The sequence below is a fragment of the Ursus maritimus genome, unplaced genomic scaffold (genome assembly GCF_017311325.1).
Source record: "Ursus maritimus isolate PB19 unplaced genomic scaffold, ASM1731132v1 scaffold_24, whole genome shotgun sequence".
NCBI classification, from domain to species: domain Eukaryota; kingdom Metazoa; phylum Chordata; class Mammalia; order Carnivora; family Ursidae; genus Ursus; species Ursus maritimus.
This window is the reverse complement of record NW_024424897.1, coordinates 34,915,745-34,933,890: the sequence shown is the minus strand read 5'-3', so window position 1 is coordinate 34,933,890 and position 18,146 is coordinate 34,915,745. Positions and strand designations below refer to the sequence as shown.

Genomic DNA, 18,146 nt, shown 5'->3' with positions numbered 1-18,146 from the left:
ATCTCACAGTGCTGAAGCTGCTATTCCCATCCCTCCTGGGAGCCACATCCCCCACTGTAGCCTCCATTCAGAATCCGACCCGAACTCTAGGACACATTCACACTGTCCAATAACCTGCATGGATCATCCTCTGCTTCAACAGTTCAAACCATCGCTGGTTTGAATCGGGAGCATGCGGAGTCCAAGCTTCAAGAAAGCAGAATGTGACCCAGCTGAGGGCTCCACAAGGGGCTGCTGGTGCATGGGTTCTCTGAGGCACCACTGCCTGCTTCCTGGCCAGCCCTAGGAGGGTGCAGATCCAGCCAGAAGACTGCATACCACCCTCTATCTACCCCACCCCCACCCCATAACTGCTACAAAATGGAAATGCAGAGCACCCCATTCAAAAACTGTCAAGAATGTCAAGGAGGGGGCGCCTGGGTGGCTCAGTCGGTTAAGTGTCTGCCTTCAGCTCAGGTCATAATCCCAGGGTCCTGGGATCAAGTCCTGCGTCGGGGTTCCCTGCTCGGCGGGGAGTCTGCTTCTCCCTCTACCTTCCGCACCCCCTGCTTGTGCTTGCTTTCTGCCCCCCACTCTCTGTGTCAAATAAATAAATAAATAAAATCTTTTAAAAAGAGAGAGAGAATGTCAAGAGGGCAACGGCGGAATATTCAAACAAGTGCGGCCCCTCCGTGTCTACCCAAGTCCCGCACCCATGAAGCCAGCCCTGCCCATTCCCATCTCACATAGGTCTCATTGAACTTTAACTACATTTCAGAGTTAACTTTGAGGTTACTGACTACAGCAGCCACTTGCCCCCCACCTCCCTTGGCTGCCAGAATAAGGGAGGAGGCAGGGCAGGTTATTCTAACCATTCCATATGTACCCACACGTAGCTCTCACCAGAAGCAGGAGGTGAGCAATCTAAGCAGCCTTGCTAAATCTCAGCTTCTATGTGTGGCTCTGACACCTTCATCATGTCCCTGGGGCACGGGGGAGCCAGGGCCACACCTGAAGGAAGGAGCTAGGGCGGGGCACTTGCTGACACATTCTCAATTACTTGTCTCAGTTTCCCTTCTGATATGTGAGAGTAGTTGAGGTGTGAAATGAGGTTGCTCCTGGTGGTCGTGGTGGGAAGACTCTTGAAGGGAGCTAAAGTTCTGGGAATCAGGTATGGGGTGGCTCTAAAGAGTTGGTTTCCAACTCTCTGCATGCTCTTTCACGGTCAGTAAATGATGCCCCCCGCTGAACTGAAAAAGAAACACCAGGGCGGGACAGACTGATGTAGTTAGACGGTGGGTGGGAAGAACTTCGAACTGTAAAAGGCCCAGATGGGTTGGAAGCAACGGGACAGCAGAGGGCGCCGTTGCTGTGCAAACACACCCAGGGGCACACTTTTCCTCACAGCCTCTCTTCCCTGCAGATCTACACAGAACACCCCCACCCCATCTTCACACCCTCCTCCCACGTTCCCTATCCTACAGCCACACCAGAAGGCAAAGAGTTAGACTCCAGGCTCAGATTCTCCAGTTGGCCTTTGAGGGTCCCTTGGTGGGATGGGGGGGGCCTCACAAATCTTTTGCCTTCTCCCTTCTCCCACCTCCAAATTGCTCTCCTGAACAGATGGCAGTTCTGTTCAATGAGGAGCTGGGGGAAGGCACTGGGGCGCCTGGTCTCTTTCCCCAGCCTACGGTTCTGCCCCTCCAGTGGGAAGATGTCCCTGCAAGTGTTATTTACCATGGGAAGTCAGCTGAGGACACGGCCTGGGTACACCGTGGAACCACAAAATGACAGTTGCAAAGGCCTGAGGTAAGGTGGGCTCCTGTTCACACGGAAATGGGAAGGCGAAGAAGCGTGACACTGAGCTGTTCACTATGTCAACAGGGTTCTGCATAGAGATAAAGACCAAAAAAGAAGACAGAAAAATTAAACAGATTAAGGTGGGGAGGTGATTGTTTTACTTTTTTTTTTTTCTTAAAAATATGTCCAATTGTAGAATAGTTGCCTCTGAGAGATAAGGTTTTTGGTGATTTTTTCCCCCTGCTTCTTTCCAAATATTCTATAATGAGTAAGTGTTATCTGGATAATCAGAGAAAAAGAAGTTCTCACACACACACACACACACACACACACACACACACGCACACCCCTTAAAGAGCCCCTTCTCTTCATGTGGCTGCGTCATGACTTGAGGAGGGAATGTTCCCCCTCCCCCCAAGGCTGCCTTTTTCTCCCTGGTTCCACCCTCGACATCCTCTTCAGAGGATCTTCTGCCACAAAACCAGAAGGTACGTGAGTAACTCCGAAAATCCAAAGCAGCTCTGCTCCCAGCCTCCTGCTGGTGTGAGCCTGGATTCCTGTGGCTGAGACACTGAGAGGAGAGGGGACAGCCTGGGGGAGTTTTCCTGAACTCTCCGCAGGGCAGGAACAGAACATGTGTCATCCCTACTGCTGCATCATTTCCCATGCTTCTTACAGCTCTTATTATTTCAAAATGTTCAGGGGCAGAACTTTCCACGAACCCCTCTACTCAGGAGGCCCCTATCTTGCCCTCATGAGAGCCTCCAACTCTTTCTACCCCCTCTCTCTTCTCCCCCAGGACTCTCCCCATAGACCAGAGAAACAGGGGAGGCGTGAAGACAAGGGAAGAGGGCCCGCAGCTCTCACAGACGCTGGCAGGAAAGGAGCTTTCTTGCCTTTGCTAGAACATGGCAGAGAGCCAGGTCGGGAAGTGGTGGAGAGGAGAATATTGATTAAACCTTGTTCTGCATGTGGGTTTCATCTTAAGGACCAGCAACACAAACCTGGAGTCTCTGCAAACATTTCCTTGAATTATCTGCTAATCTGAGGAGTCCCTGAGGGGGCAGAAAGCAATGGGAGATGGAGGCTCTGGGTCCGGATGGGAGGGAGGTGTGTGTGTTTGGGGGAGGGGGATGAGACGGCATGGAAAGAGTATGGGAAGGGGAGGAGGAGACCAGGGTTCAAATCTCAGCTCTGCTCTCTGCTGGGCAACTTGGATGAATCACTGCTCTCTCTGAGCCTCAGCTTCCTCTTTTGTCACTCAAAGAAGTAATTAAGGATCCCTGTCCCTTTCTAGGGCCAAGCGACCCTCTCTGAAGAGGTTTCCTGACCTAGAAAGTCAGGCTCCTGAGATTTACCCCTCATCAAAGGAAATACCAGTCCAACCTTCTAACCCCAACAAACAGGTCCCATCCATCTGATGCCAAATACCTCCCCACCTCTCAGCACCCTTACCTCTCACTTGGTGAATAGCCACCGCACTCTATGGCTCTTCTCATTCTGTTCCCTCTGGCTGGATTTCCCTTCCCTTTTCAGGTTAACATCTACTTGTCTTCTAATATTCGGCTTGGATCTCATCTCCTCCGGGAAACCTTCTCCAAGGCTGGGTTAGGCACCACTCCTCTGGGCTCCTATACAATCAAGGCCATGTGCCATTTTTGCCCTTAATGGCTAGTAATTACAGCTGAGGCTAAACGAGCACTTACAGAGCGCCTAGACCTCTGTCAGGCCCTTTACCAGCGTCACATAGTTGGAGCCTAACCATGGGAGGGAGGTGCTGTCTTTATCCCCATTTTCCTGATCAGGACATTGAGCCTGAGGGAGGTAAAGGGTGAGTGGTGGGGTTGGGCTGCCAACCCTGAGCAGTGTTGCTCCAAAGCCATTTCTAAGCTTCTGCCTTATACCCTGTCTGCCCACTTGCCGTCTGAACACAGGTGCGATGGTTTTCTGTTTAGGGATACGCGCTCAGCCTTCCTCTGACCTGTGAACACCGGGAACCACCGCACACCAGAGTCCCAGCAAGGGCTGAATCAGAATCTCACATTCTTGTGTCCATGCAGTTGGGGCCCCTCGCCTCGCTCCTCAGCCTTCGTCACTCCTCCCTAGGCCTTGGGAGTCCAGGAAGAGCCTTTCTGGGGCCTAGCCCAGTGTCCCTCCCACCTGAGGCCACATCCACACCTGCCCAGGGTCAGGTTTAATCCAGGTAAAGGGACCTCCATTTGGAGGTCATGGTGACAATGTGCTAATGTGCCAGCCTGGGCCAGCCCACCTCAAGCGTGGGTCACGGAATTCTCACAACAGCCTACGAGGAAGATAGGGGTATGATTTTCATTTTGCAGATGAGGGAAACCGAGGCTCGGCTGCCCTCACAGAGCACGAGGATGGAACCAGAAGTGATCCCAGGGTGGTCTGTCCTCAAAGCCCTTCAGCTTTGCCGCTGCCTCCGTCCCGCTCCAGACAGGGCCATGTGGGTGACTAGCCCCAGAGGATGAGAAGTGTGATTCATCTTTGCGACTGCTGTGGGTCAGTGGCTGCACCCAGGAACCATGAGGCACATTGTGAAAGTCAGGGCTGGGCAGGTGCTGGCTCACAGCTGGTTCCCAGTAACTGTTTATTGGCAGAGGGCAGGGATGGCCGTCGCCACTTTATAGATGAGGAAGTTGCAATCACAGAGGAGTAGGCAAGTTGCCCAAGGGCATCCCTGAGTTAGAGGAAGAGCAGAGACTTGAATGCAGGACATTTGGGGAGCCCGCGCCAGGGCTGGGGCCAGTGGGCCTGGGCTGGCAGCTTTATGGGCCCTGTAAGTCACTGAGACACGACAGGGCCCATCCCTGCTCTAATGATCCCTGTTTGAATGAGGGCTTTGTCCCCTCCAGGGGAGTGGGGCCCCGGGCCTAGACAGTGACAGGGACTAGTTTATGGCAAGCCAGGACAGGTGGGCTAGGCTGGGAGATAAGGCTGGGAATGTTAAGACTAGAAGTGGGGAGCCTCTTGGCCCGTGTAACCTTGGGGAGATGATATACAGAGCAGGAGCCATGCCCTGACCTCCCGCATAGCCCACGTACAGTCTCTGTGGAGCCTCCGAAGAAGGCACATTTGTGAAGACGCGCCCATCCTTAACCTCCTCCCATGCATGCCCCGTGCCTCAGGGGGACACCACACAGAGCTTGGTTCTCCCCCATCTCGCTGGCCCCAGCGTACTAGGGGGCATGCTCACAGGTGTGGAGTGGGATTACCTAGGGGGCAGCTCCATCTCCCACATTCTTCTGCCCTGGGAGGCCCCAAGGGGATGGACTTTGAAGTGGATCCTAAGGTCACCCATCGGTAGCCCCTTAACCCCACCAAAGGTTTTCATTCTCTCCTGCCAGTCAGGGGGCTGGCCTGGGGTCACACGGACCCCTGGAAGTACATTTCATTCCCAGGAATAGGGCTCCTCCCCACTCCACTCCTCAGTCCTGAAAGATATATTTTTATAGCCCTGTGGACATAAATCCACTCCCCAGAAAAACCTGTAGGGTGTGGAATCCCTTCCCTGACTGCCAGTAGTCTCAGTTGCTGATTAAATTCAAAAGCAGTGTAGACAATAGAGCCCTAAGCCCAATGTGGACGCCCCCTCCCCTCTCTGTAGGATCAAAGCTGCTCCTTGAGGCTGTGATCCTGGGCCAGGAGGTGTGTGTGTGGAGGGGGTGATTAGAGCCAGGACTCTCACCAAGGAGGAAGCCCCTTTGCCTGGAGAGTTCTAGGGAAGGCAATCCTTCTTCAGAGGTCCCTAGCCTAGGTTCAAAGGCCAGTGGGAGCAAAGAGGTTGGCAACGGATGGGGAAGCGACTAGACCAGAAAACAGGGGCTTCCTGTTGATGAAGGGGGCCCAGGCCCACTGCCTGGTTCCCTGTCCCTCTTCCCTACCCAAGTCTAAGCTTTCCAACCCCCCACGGAAGCCCCCACCTGATGTGGGACGCAGGTACCTAGAGCCATCATGAAAGAGTCTGGAGGCACGGCAGCAGGGGGGCGGAGTACCCCCATGAGACCAAAGGCAGATTCCTCAGTCCCGTTTTCCCAAATGCTAGGGCTTCCTTCAAGGAAATTTTCCTTTCCCTGGACCCCTCTGAAGATCCCGGCAGATGAGAGAACTAGGGGTCCATTCAGACCCCTGTCTCTTCTCTTCCCATCTCATCTCAGGGGTCTGGGGGACTCAACAGGTGCCAGCCCCCTCCCTCTGACCCCATAAGCTTCTCCTCTCTCACTGAGCCCCTTGGGATCTATTTCTCAGTTCTGCCCCTCACCGCCGCCAGCCCCCCGCCCCCTCCCTGCTCCGGCCATCACAGAAACGCTCGCACAGCAATTTAGAGGAGTCTTCACTCTGTGTTGGAAGAGGGGTCTTCGTTCTGCTTAGAAGTTAAGTTTGGAGCAGCCTGGGAGGAAACAGAAGAGAGACCCAGAGAATCAGCGACCACAACCTGAGCGAGAAAAGCAAGCCCTCGTTCTGGGGATACCGGATTCAAGAAACACCAGCGCACATCCCTGAACTGCACCATCCTCGGGAGGCTCTCTCTCCCGGTCCACCTCCAACCTAAGCCTATTCCAAGGCCCCGGCGGACTGGAGGGAGCGAGAGGGCTGCGCCGGGGGTCCAGGGCAAAATGATCGAAGGCAGGAATCCAGGCACCCACCCTTGTATCGATCAAGTACCTCGCGAGGTCACCACCCCGTTCCCAAACCAGCGACCAGGTGTGAGATGGGGCGGGCGGATCTCGGAGGCAGGGCGCTGCCACCGAGCGGAGAGGAGCGGAGCTGGCGGCGGGGGCGGGGTGGTGGTGGTGCGGGCACGAGGCACAAGGTGGCCCGGCAAGGGGTGGGAGCGCAAGGAGGGGAGCGGAGGATTTCAGCGCAGGGACAGGACGCGGGGAGGGGAGGCTCCGCCAGGGGGAGGAGCCGCTACCCGCGTCCCGCTGTCGGGGCTCCCTCCCGTCGCAGCTCCGCTATAAAACCGGGACCGGCATGATCGCGGCACCCCCGGAGGCCTCCTCGGCACGCGACCCCCGGCCCGGCTGCGTCTTTGCTCTTGTGCGGGATGCGGCTGCTACCTGCGCTCCTGGCCCTCGCCGCCGCCCGGCCCTCGGCCAGCGCAGGTGACCGCGCGGGCTCCCGTCCGGCGCCTCGGCGGGCGGCCCCTCGGCGCCCCCAGCCCCAGTGCGCGCGGGGCTCGGGCTGCTTGGGCACCGCGGCGGCGATGGGGCGGGCGGGCGGACGCGACGGGCGCGAGCCCGTGGGAGCACCCGAACGGCCACGTGCGGCGGCGGAGCGCTGTGTGCGCGGCTGCAGGGCTTGCGGGGCCCCGCGGCGCTCTGCCGGGTGGATGCTTCTCCGACACGCCTCGACGCATGCAGCGGTTCTCGCCCCTTCTTGGCGTTGCGCGCGCCTTTGGTCCTCAGCCTGTCCTGGGGTCGCTGTCCGTCCCGCCGGGGCTCGGTGCTGAGTGGCTGCCCCCTGCCCAGAGCACGGGCAACAGACTGGGGGTGGTGGGGCCCTGGCTTTTCTGCTTCTCACCCTGGGTTCCTTGTCGTCCGAGGCTGCGGGTCCCCTTCCCCTCCCCAGCCCCCAGCGTCCAGTTAGGAGCCTGCGGCCGGGGCGGGGGGGGGGGAACACTAGGAGACCCAAGGCCCTGGCGGAGCCGGTCTTTCTGGCCAGGTTGATTTTCGTTTAAAGATTAATGATGTGGCCGAGCTCTTAATTATTCGCCTAGGTGGGAAGTGGCAGGAGTTGTGTGTTAATATTTGATAAGGAGTTGAAAGCGCTTCCAACCCCACGGCTTGGCACAGGGATCCGGGGAGACATCTCTTCTGCGACCCCACAGGGGACCATCTACTCTGCAGGAAGCCCCCATCTGCCAGTCCCAGCTCAGCTACCCCTCGGATGGTCCCCCGTTGGGGTCCAGCTGGCCTCACTTCCTCTCCAAAGCTAGATGTTCCATTCTTGGAGTCATGGAGTGAGGGGTGAGGGTGCCCTCAGCAGCAGAGGAGAGAGTATGTGCCCTATGCAGGAAAGATTTAGCTGGGGGTTGTGTGTGTGGGGGGGTGGTGGTGGAGGGGATGAGGGGAATCTTGCAGAAACTACTGGCTTCTTCCTAGGAGAGGAGGAAAGACGGATATGAAAAAATGTGTATGTAAAGTTGGAATTTGAAACCTACCTAAGGGGATGGGCTCAGTAGGCAGAGGAAAGAGATTACACTTTGCAATTAATTCGGTTGCTTTGTAATGGTGTGGCCCTGGGTAAGGCACTTCACCTGTTTTCTCACAACATAGAGATAGTTATCCTGACTTCAGGTGTTTTGAGGATTCAGGTGAGCTAGTGGGTGTGAGTGCTTAGTGCGGAACCTGAGAGGCGCATGGCAGACACCCCATGTGTGATCCCTGTCACGGCTCTACCAGCCAGCCAGGACTCTATCTCAGCTGCCCCCTCCTAAAAGCTCTGCTCCCGAAAGCACTGGGGCTTTCGGACTAGAAACTGTCTCAGGATCTGTCTTCCTCCACCCGTTTCATCCCTGGGACGCTTGCGGCTGGTGAGTGACCAGCATACACATCAGACGACCCACAGCACCTGCTGCCGTGGAGGGAGGAGGAGGGGAGAGGACCACAGGCCTCTTCGGGGCCCCAGAACCCTGGCCAGGAGTGGTTGAGACTTTGCCAGGGCATACTTGGGTTTTGCTGAGCTGGTTTCCAGGATTCCTTCTTCCCTACAGAGTGGGAGGGTAGAGTGAGCAAGGTCCATCAGAGAACTTCCTGGGTCACTTCCAAAGAAAGGGGGTGGGTGGGGGGCAAGTTGAGGGTGGGGGACAGAGGCTGGGTGATTGGTGATGGTTGTGCGGTCTGTGACTGCATCCCTGGTCAGGGCAGGTCACCTTGGTAGAACCTGGAGCTTGGAGCCCAGATCTGTCTGTGGGGAGCCCCTCTCCTTCCCAGGCTCTCTGGAGATGGCCCAAGGCTGCAGGCTTGTCATTACTTGCAAGGGCAGCCCTCTCACGAATGAATACAGGAACCTGATCTGGTTTGTGACTCTGCCACCTCAGCCCATGGACATAGACCTGACCCCTGGCCTCACCATCATTGTTTTCCTGGTTCTTGCCTCCCGAAGAGGGTAGTTACAAGAGCATTCAGCCACACAGGTCAGAAGTCTCCATGATTAAGACAGTGGATCAGAGGTCACCATTACAAAACCAGGAGCTGTAGCCAGAGTCAGGGAAGAGCACATTCCTGAGAATGGCTCAGCCTGAACCAGATGGGCCCTGGGAGGGTGAGAGGAGGGTCCGCCCTTCAGGACTCTGGATTCAGCAAGGCTTCCCCGGTCAACCTTGGAGGCCCCTTCTGCCTTCAGGACCTTTGAGAGGGAAAGACAGAGGTGAAATATAACAAGAAGGCTTTCACGGTTGCAAATGAGCTCCATCCATCCATTGTCTCCTCAGACACTTACCAAAGTCCCGTTTGGTGGCAGTTCATTCTGCCTGAGGTAGAATGGAGGGCTCAGGAAAGTTAATGAATTCTCCTGTAGAGATTAAGCAAGAGCCAGAGCCGGGACTGGATCAGGTGAGCAGGCTCCAACTTCAGCGCTCTGGCCACCTGCAAAGAGGGGCCTGGGTGGGAAGTGGCCACTGCCCCTTGCAGAGCTGATCCCCATGGGGGGTTCCTTGGATGCAATTCCCCGGGGGAGGGGGGCAGCAAAGCCCTGTCCAGGGCAGGGGATGGACTGCCATGGGGAAGACACTGCAGGAACCAGCAGACTCTGAGAGAGGCCGGACCAGCAGGGCAGGCGGCAGGCTAAGCCTCCGACCCACAGTCAGGAAACGCAAAGCCTTAGCTGGCTCTGAGGGGCCTGAAGTGAGGTGCCCCGTTTTCTGGGGATGCTCACTCTCCTGGCTTGGAGCCCCTCATCCCCTCCCCTACTGAGAACCTGACCTCCTCCTGGCTCCCTTCCCACCCTGGCCTCATTCCAGAGACCCCAGAGAAGGTGGGGTGGAGGGAGGCAGCCCCTTGAGAAGGGGGCGGATGTGCTCAGAGGCCTCAGCTCAGGCTGAGTGGGAAGCCGTGCTTTTCTTAGGAATTTTCTCATCCCTGAGTTCTTTCCAGCTCACTTCATTTCTCTCCTTTCTGCCCAGACTGGGCTTTGGCCATCTGCACATTGATCTGAGGCCAGCGGGAGGGAGGCCAGGGAGAGGAAGACCCACTGGGGACTTTACTATGCTCTTGGCTGCCTGGACTACTCTACTGTCTCTCATTTAATCCTCCCACAGCCCAGTGAGGTGGATGCTATTAGCTCCATTTGACAGATGAGAAAACTGAGGTTCAGAGAGATGAAGGTGACTTGCCCCTAAGTGGCCCAGCCAGAATTCCAGCTCTGGATCAAATGTTTTGTCCACCTTACTGCTGCAGCCTTTTTTTTTTTTTTTTTTTTAAATCAATAGACTATAATTGTAGAGCAGTTTTAGGTTTACAGAAAAACTGAGCAGAAAACACAGAAAGTTCCAAGGTGCCCTGCCCTCCCAGTCTCCCCCATTGGGTAATATCCTGCATTTAGTGTAGTATGTTTGCAGGGCAGCCTCTTTTCAGAGATGCTGGTTCTACTGCCCGGAACCAGAGCTGGGATTAGAACCTGAATCTGGCCCACATACCAGGATTGCGGGGTGGTGGGACAGGGGAAAAGGCCTGACTGCCTTCCCTGGTGGGCTGTAAGAGTTTAGTCCAGAATGGGTCTTACTCACGCAAGAGCGTGTGTTCCAGGGAAGGGTTAGTCTAATCTCCTCCATCATCCCGGATCAAGTCTGGGAAGGCAGCCAAGCTGAACTTGGCTCTCTTGTCCCAGGAGGGGAGACTGGGCCTAATCCTCCTCCTGTCCTCTTGCCAGAACCTCCCTTCCAGGTTTGGGGTGGGAGATACAAGGGAGGAGGAGGAGGAGGCTGATAGCAGCTGGAGGACAGTGTCAAGGCCAGCCCCTGGGGTGGAGGTGAGGGCCTCAGAAGGCCTCCCCAGGCCTCTCAGGAGTGGCTGCTTTGCCTGACGACCAGTGCCCTGGGCACGATGACCAGGTGGTCAGCCATGGGTCAGGACACCTGGCGCCTGGCTGCTTCTACCACTTCTGGCCCCATCCCTATATCATCCTTATATTTTCTCAAGTCTCCTTTTGGGCCTCTGTCCCAGACTCCAGGAATGCTCCATCCCAACCCAAGGGGGTCTCTGACTCCAGGGATATTCCTAGTCTCTGGCCCACTGTATACACACACACACACACACACACACACACACACACACACACGAGTGTTGCTTATGTGCACACAGCTCAAGTCTATTCCTAGACACATGTGTGCACAAATACACCAACACAGGTCTCATATCCTTCCTCTCTCTACTCCAGAGTCACACTGGTGCTACGACATTCAAGCCAGGGCCTCCAACTATACCTGCTTGGGTGAGTACAGAAAGTCTTGGGGACAGGCTTTTCTGCATGGTGGGGACTGCCCAAGTCAAAATGAAAACCCAGGGAGGGTGGGAAGGATAAGGGTAATGATGGCCCCCCAGCCAGATAGCAGTTCCTCAAACACACACACACACACACACACACACACACACACACACAGTCCTGGTGCTCTGAGGACAGGGAAGGTAGAGTGACCCGAGTCTTCCCTGGCATCTGCTGTCACTGTCACTAAGAGGGGAAGTGTTCTATCAAACAAATCAACGTACCATCAGATATAGAGACACATTTTACTTTTTTTTTTTTTTTAAGTAGGCTCCCTGCCCAACATGAGGCTTGAACTCACAACCCTGAGATCGAGAGGCACATGCTCCACCAACTGAGCCAGCCAGGCGCTCCACATTTTGCTCTTATAACAAAATGGAGAGTTGGTTCTATTCCAGTGACACCTCTTTGGGTGGACCTGGGAGCTTGTCCTTTGCATTTATTTTTTTCCACTGTTGATCAGTTTCCCTGCAGTCTGCCGTCCTGCTGCCTGTGCCATGTTTCAGTGACTGAACCGTGCTGTCCCCTCCCCATGCCCCAGCCACCCATGTTCAGGGAATCAGCATCTTCCAAGGGCTCCTTCTCCGCCTCCAAGCCCTCAGATAATGCTGTTAGTCAGGGTGTCTTTTCCTATGTCCCCTTCCAGGGGATGCCACTCACAGCTTCCAAGCACTGTCCCCTTCCCCTCCTTGAACTTGAGGAGGTGCCCTGTGCCCCTGACTCTCAGCTGACCCTTCCTCCCTGCTCAGGACCTAGCCAGTGGGGTGGAGACTGCCAGAAGAACAGCCAATCCCCCATCAACATTGTCACTACAAAGGCACAGGTAGATCCAGACCTGGGACCCTTCTCCTTCTCTGGCTATGACAAGAAGCAAAAGTGGAAAGTCCAAAACAGTGGGCATTCAGGTGGGTGTCGGGCGGGTGGGAGGTGGGGACCTGGGCGGTGTGGGGGGGGTCCTCCAGGTTCACCTTTGCTGTGGAGGGGCTGCAAAGCCCAGGGGTGGGAGGGTCGGGGAAACAGGACGGGCTTCGGAAGGGAGGGAACACTTCACAGTACCTTCAGTACTTTCATCGGAGCAGTCTGGGTAACGGAGGGCAGCATGCTAGGAAAAAGGAACAATGTGGCAAAGGCGCAGAGTTATGAAGTGGCTTGGCGTGTTCAGAAAATTGTGTGTGGCACCGTGTGCGGCACCGTGTGCATGGAGGTAGAGGGCAGAACTAGGATGGGCCAGAGTCAAGCCAGGAGCAGCTGAACTGGGCCCGGGGTAAGTCACTGACCCCAGGGCTGAGGAGTTTGGATATTCCCTTGAGAAGGCCTGGGAATGAGGGGAGGGCTTGAAGCAGGGGCGGGACTGGGCTGAGGTACATGTATGGGCTAGCGGGGGTGTGCAGAGGGAGAGGCAGGCTGTGGGGGGCAGCGTGTGGGCAGGGACAGGTCTGGGCTGTACCACCTGTCCGATCCCATCCTGTCCCTGAAGGCCCAGGGCTGTTGCCTGTGAAGGATGGGAGGCAGGAGAGAAGCTTCTGTGTGGGTGGGGCTGGGAGGAGGGGGTGCTGGGAGAGGCTAGGGGAGCAGGTGCGAGGACTCGGCCCCCTCTTGTGCCCTCCAGTGATGGTGCTGCTGGAGGACGAGGCCTCCATTGCTGGAGGAGGACTGGCTGCCCAGTACCGGGCTGTACAGCTGCACCTGCACTGGTCCGAGAAGCTGAATGAGGGCTCAGAGCACGCCCTCGATGGGGGTCGCTTTGCCATGGAGGTGAGGGCCCTTTTCCAGGCTGGTGCGTGGTTGGGCTCTGGGTGGACCTGCCTTGGGCAAGAAGGGTGCTCCAGCCCCCTCACAGGTCCTCTCTCCATTCCTCTTCCCACCACCAGATGCACATAGTACACGAGAAAGAGAAAGGGACATCGAGGAATGCGAAAGAGGCCCAGGATTCCAAAGATGAATTTGCAGTGCTGGCCTTCCTGGTGGAGGTGGGACCCTCATCCCCTAGGGTCTAAGAGCCTGCTTCTTAGGATCCAGAGATCTGGGATTCCAGCAAGGCAGGAGGGGATGGGGGACCCCAACTTCCCCTCGGTTTCTCAGCGACTTGTATACCCCTAGGTGGGGAGCCCAGAGCCTCTTGGGGCCTCAGTCCCAGAAGCTGCCTGCCCTCACTACCCCAGACGAGGAGAATGGACTGGTGGTCACTCCTGGCTCTCCACAAGTCCCTCTCAAGCCCCCTTCCCTTCTGTTCCAGGCTGGATCTGAGGAGAATGATGGCTTCCAGCCCCTGGTGGAGGCACTGTCTTATGTCCCCAGACCTGGTGAGTGGCTGGGAGGAAGGAGAGGGGAGGAGACCTCTTCCTACAGAGGAAGGGCTGGGATGATGTAGTGGCCTGGGCTCTCGGGGATCCCCTGCTTCCCCCACCAACTGACAGTATCCTCTGTACATATCCCCGCCCCAGAGATGACCACCGAGATGAAAGAGAGCATCAGCCTGTTCGACCTGCTGCCCAAGAAGGAGAAACTGAGGCATTACTACCGCTACCTGGGCTCACTTACCACTCCAGACTGCCAGGAGGAGGTCGTCTGGACGGTGTTCCAGGAGCGCATTCAGCTCCACAAGGATCAGGTACATCCGGCCCAGCCAAGGGTGTGGCCTCCAACTGCCCAATGACCTAGAAACCATTCCTCTGGATCCTCATGGAGGCCCCCCAGGCTGGGGTGGGGATGGGGCACCCCAGGGAGCTGAGGTCCTGTTGGTTGAATCCATAGACATTCCGTGGGGCAGATAAACAAGAAAGGTCTTGCTTATTCCCTCCCTGGTTTGAGGGATGGAGGGGTGGCTGTGGCAAGAGCTGTAAGAAAAGGCTTCCACACTGCCCCCTGCAAGCAGGTGGGACTTTTCCAGCTGAGGGCAGGGAGCTGGTGTCCTGGGGGAGGAGGGGTCAGCAAGGGGGAGGGGCTGGAGCTGGCCAATGGCAGCTGAGAGAGGGGCAGTGTAGCCACAGTAGGAAAACAGTCCATTCATTCAACAATGGTACTCAAGGCCTTATAACGCACTAGGCTCCAGGGATATAGCCGTGAACCCAAGGGCCAATATCCCTGCCCCAGTGATACCTGCATTGCAGAACAGTGGCTCTCAAAGTGTGGTCCCTGGTCCAGTGGCATCAACATCATCTGGGAACTTGCTAGACATTTGAATTCTGGGATCTCACCCCAGTCCTACTGAATCAGAAACTGCTCTGGGGGTGGGGCCAGGAAAGTGGGGCCCAACAAGCCTCCCCACCCCCACCCCGCCATGATGCTAATGCACTCAAGTCTGAGAACCACTCTTCTGTAGTAACAGCGGTAATACAGCAGTGATCAGTGATTATGGGCCCTCAAAACTGTGAGCTGTGTGTCCACCTGGCTAAGGGAAGCTAATGGGAACTAAGCCCCCACCAGTGCCAAGCACTCTACATCCCTTATTCTTTTCGTCTGCACAAAAACCTGAGAGCTGGGGGCGGGGGTGACCCAAAAACAAACAGACAAACAAACAAAAATCCAAGAGCTAGGGATTCTGAGCCCCTTTACTAAAGAGGGCTCAGAGAGGCAAGGTGAATGGCCTGGGGTCACACAGCAGGGAGCACAGCTCTGCTTGCTCCTCACTTCCTGCTGAGTCCCATCCCTTCCACAGATCCTCACCTTCTCCCAGAAGCTGTACTATGATAAGGAGCAGAAACTGAGAATGACAGAAAATGTCAGGCCCTTGCAGCAACAGGGGCAGCGCCTCGTCTTCAAGTCTCAGGCCCCAGGACAGCTGCTGCCCTTGCCTCTGCCCGCCCTGCTGGTCCCCACATTCACCTGCTTGACGGCTGGCTTCCTCCGATGATTGCTCCCTTCTGGACACTTGACCTCTGCTCTCGGTGTGTAGAGGCCTGGGGCCTTCATTCCTCAGGCTTCCTAGCATGGATTTGGATGATGATTAAACGGATATATTTTTGGAGAAACCCTTCTCAGGTCTAATTTTAGTTTCCAGGACCATCCTGCCGTTTCCCTCAAACTGCCACCGTTCCGGAGGGGCCTGGAGTTCTGGAGATTTCTTCTTAGCAGGGACCACCAGGCACCCCCTTCCCGCTTTGTGAACTCCCTGTCTACACCCCACTTGGACAGATGCAAAGACAGCTCAAGTTCCAACACAGAGAAAACCAGAGAAGTTCCAATCCAGCCTCTTCACGGTATAACGGGGGAAGCCAAAGTTCAGAAAGGAGAGCAGGCTGGGTGGAGGCCACACAGTGGGGCTCTGGCCGAGGTGGCTCAGACACCAGCCCAGCGCTGTCTCCTCTGTACTCGGGCTGGAGAGTGTGGGTCATGTGTGGGGGCAGCCTAGGCAAGGTAGGCACCAGGGGGTTCATTTATTTGCCCAGTACTTCTTTTTTTTTTTTTTTTAAGATTTTATTTATTTATGTGACAGAGAGACAGCCAGCGAGAGAGGGAACACAGCAGGGGGAGTGGGAGAGGAAGAAGCAGGCTCAGAGCGGAGGAGCCTGATGTGGGACTCGATCCCGGAACGCCAGGATCACGCCCTGAGCCGAAGGCAGACGCTTTAACGACTGCGCTACCCAGGCGCCCCTTGCCCAGTACTTCTTGAGCGTCTAGTTCTAGGCACTGGGGATGTGGCAGGGAAGGCAGATGAAAAATGCCAGCCCTCCTGGAGTCCCCAGTCTAGCTGGAGTCACTAAAAATAAAATATACATCGTACACTGTCTCCGAAGGCAGTAAGAGCTATGGAGAAGGAGAAATCGGGAAAGGAAGGTGGTTAGGGAAGGTTAGGGAAGACCTGAAGGAGGCCAGGGAGGGGGACCATCTGGAAGCCATCAGGTGCTCCTGTGTGGAGAGAAGGGCGCCAGTCAGAGGAACAGCAGGGAGGCCAGCAGGACTGGAGTGAGGGAAGGAGAAAGTCCTAGAGAGAGCTGGAGGGCAGGAGAGGGGAGGGGTAACAGGGAAAAGGGAGAGGTCAAGTGGGGGCGGGCAGGGAGGGCTTGTAGTAGGACATTGAAAGGATGCTGGTTTTCAATGTGAGATAGCTGGGACCCCCCAGAGGCTAGAGCAGAGGGGCCTAATGTGCTGCATTGGGGGAAGCGGGGCTGCAGGGGTGAAGTGGGAGGGGAGGTGGCCGCAGTGATCCTGGAGCTAGCTGATGGGTCACAGGTGAATCCAAGGGTCTCTGGACACTTCATGAGACCAGGAGGAGGCAGGTGTGGAGAGGAGGGTCCAGAAAACTGAAGGAGGAGATAAGGGCCCCAAAGACAGGTCCCAAGCCTGGCAAGAAGGGTTGGAGGGGTCCCAGGCTCTGGGATCTCATCATCCAGGGCAGGGCTGGATTGTGGAGCATGAACTGGGGAAGGGGAGGAGAATGGGCCTTGCTGGGTGAAGAGGAGTCCCTGGGGGTCTCTAGCAGGCTTTACCATCTGGAGGTGGTGAACTTCCCCAAAGGAAGATGTGTAAGCTAGTCGGGCACTCAAGGGATCCCATTAAGCCCCTCCATGCCCACCCCCTGCAAGCCATTAGTCTCTGGAAGGGACCTGGTTGGTGGAGGTGACCTCTAGGCCTTCTGCTGCCTTGACACTCTCAGAGCCTCTGACCACCCCTGGGTCTGGGAAGAGGGAGAAGCCTCCCCTCCCCTTTTCCCCTTCGTGACCAAGAATAAGCACCCCCCTCCCTTCGCGGGTGACCTTGTAGCCGTGGGGGGGGGTGGTATTACCATCACCATGGCAACAGCAGGCAGCCTGTGTCAGCAGGGGGTGTGTGGACACCAAACCTGTTCTTTGGTTCCTGGTGCAGCCTGTGGGGGATCTGAGATTTCAGCAGTACCCTGCCCCTCCCACCCAAGGCTCAGGGCTCTCAGAAATCCCAACTGTGCCCCCCACAACAACCCCACCCCACTCCGTCCCTGCCCTCAAGGCGGCATTCAGTGAATAACAGGGCAGCAGGAGCTGGAACCCCCAGCTCTCCCCAAGGGACTAGAGGAGCCCAGGGGAAGGCACATGACCCTCCCTCGTCCCCCTGACCCCATAATAGTAAACCTGGCCAGTGGGTGCCAGAATGGGTACAGCTTGTTCACGTCCCACAGCTGAAACCTCTTCCCTGAGCTGTGTCCGCCCTCCCTCATGCGTAAGGCCGACAAAGTGCTGTGATTCACAGCAAGGTCATTCCTGGCCAGTCACTGCAGGAGCCATTCCTGGAATTGGCCCCACACCCTGGAGGTCGAGCCTGACAGGCAATCCCTCTTGTGGGGTGTGTGTGCTCTTGAGAGCCTCCTCTTCTGACTCAATCCGGTCGTTCCGTGCTGCCCCACCACCCTGGGCTGACTCCGTTCTAGAGAAGGCGCTTCCTCCCTGGAGACCCCGCCTGGCTCCTGACGCAAGTCTGCCAGAGATGACAGGGGGCTGAGCCTGCCTGATGATGCAGAGAGAGGGCTAGCCTACCCTCCCCACAGCCCTGCTTTCATTTATTTCTAATGCCCCTTGGTCCCTGCACTGGGCATACAGTGTGTACACACACACAGCACTGTGGCTGCCCAGGCCTGGGGAGGGTGCAGTGCCTGACAGTTTTGGTCACCACCTGACTTCTCTGAGATTACTGACTCCCAGCACAGACCATGATACACATTCACCCCCTGAGTACCAGACACGGGCCTCACTACAATCCCGTAGTATTATTTCTCTATTGCACAGACGAGATGCTGAGGCACAGAGAGAGGTTAGGGTGATGTGGGAAACAAAGGCGGAAGAAAAATTCTTCCGTTTCCTTACTATTTACAGCCCACTGACAAATCCTTCAAAGAGGCACAGTGATATTCCTCTAGGGACTCAATTGTGTCGATGTTGACACTCTGATAA

General features: G+C 56.3%; 1 protein-coding gene, 1 long non-coding RNA gene and 1 other non-coding gene across 3 annotated transcripts; 1 reads left to right on the top strand and 2 right to left on the bottom strand.

The window, feature by feature from the left end:
* The first annotated feature begins 6,677 nt into the window (after positions 1–6,677).
* On the top strand, positions 6,678–15,254 carry CA4 (carbonic anhydrase 4). Its single transcript, XM_040640934.1, has 8 exons — positions 6,678–6,905; positions 11,179–11,232; positions 12,033–12,188; positions 12,893–13,038; positions 13,155–13,253; positions 13,520–13,586; positions 13,728–13,894; positions 14,942–15,254. Exons 1-8 carry the CDS (start codon positions 6,848–6,850, stop codon positions 15,134–15,136), a joined length of 942 nt encoding a protein of 313 aa, XP_040496868.1. The 5' UTR covers positions 6,678–6,847; the 3' UTR covers positions 15,137–15,254.
* Positions 8,936–12,886, bottom strand: LOC103667320. Its single transcript, XR_569736.2, has 3 exons — positions 12,340–12,886; positions 9,244–9,389; positions 8,936–9,150 (listed from the first exon to the last, which is right to left on the bottom strand). It is a non-coding gene; the product is annotated as an uncharacterized LOC103667320 (long non-coding RNA).
* TRNAE-CUC lies at positions 11,560–11,632 on the bottom strand. Its single transcript has one exon. It is a non-coding gene; the product is annotated as a tRNA-Glu (tRNA).
* Positions 15,255–18,146: the final 2,892 nt, after the last annotated feature.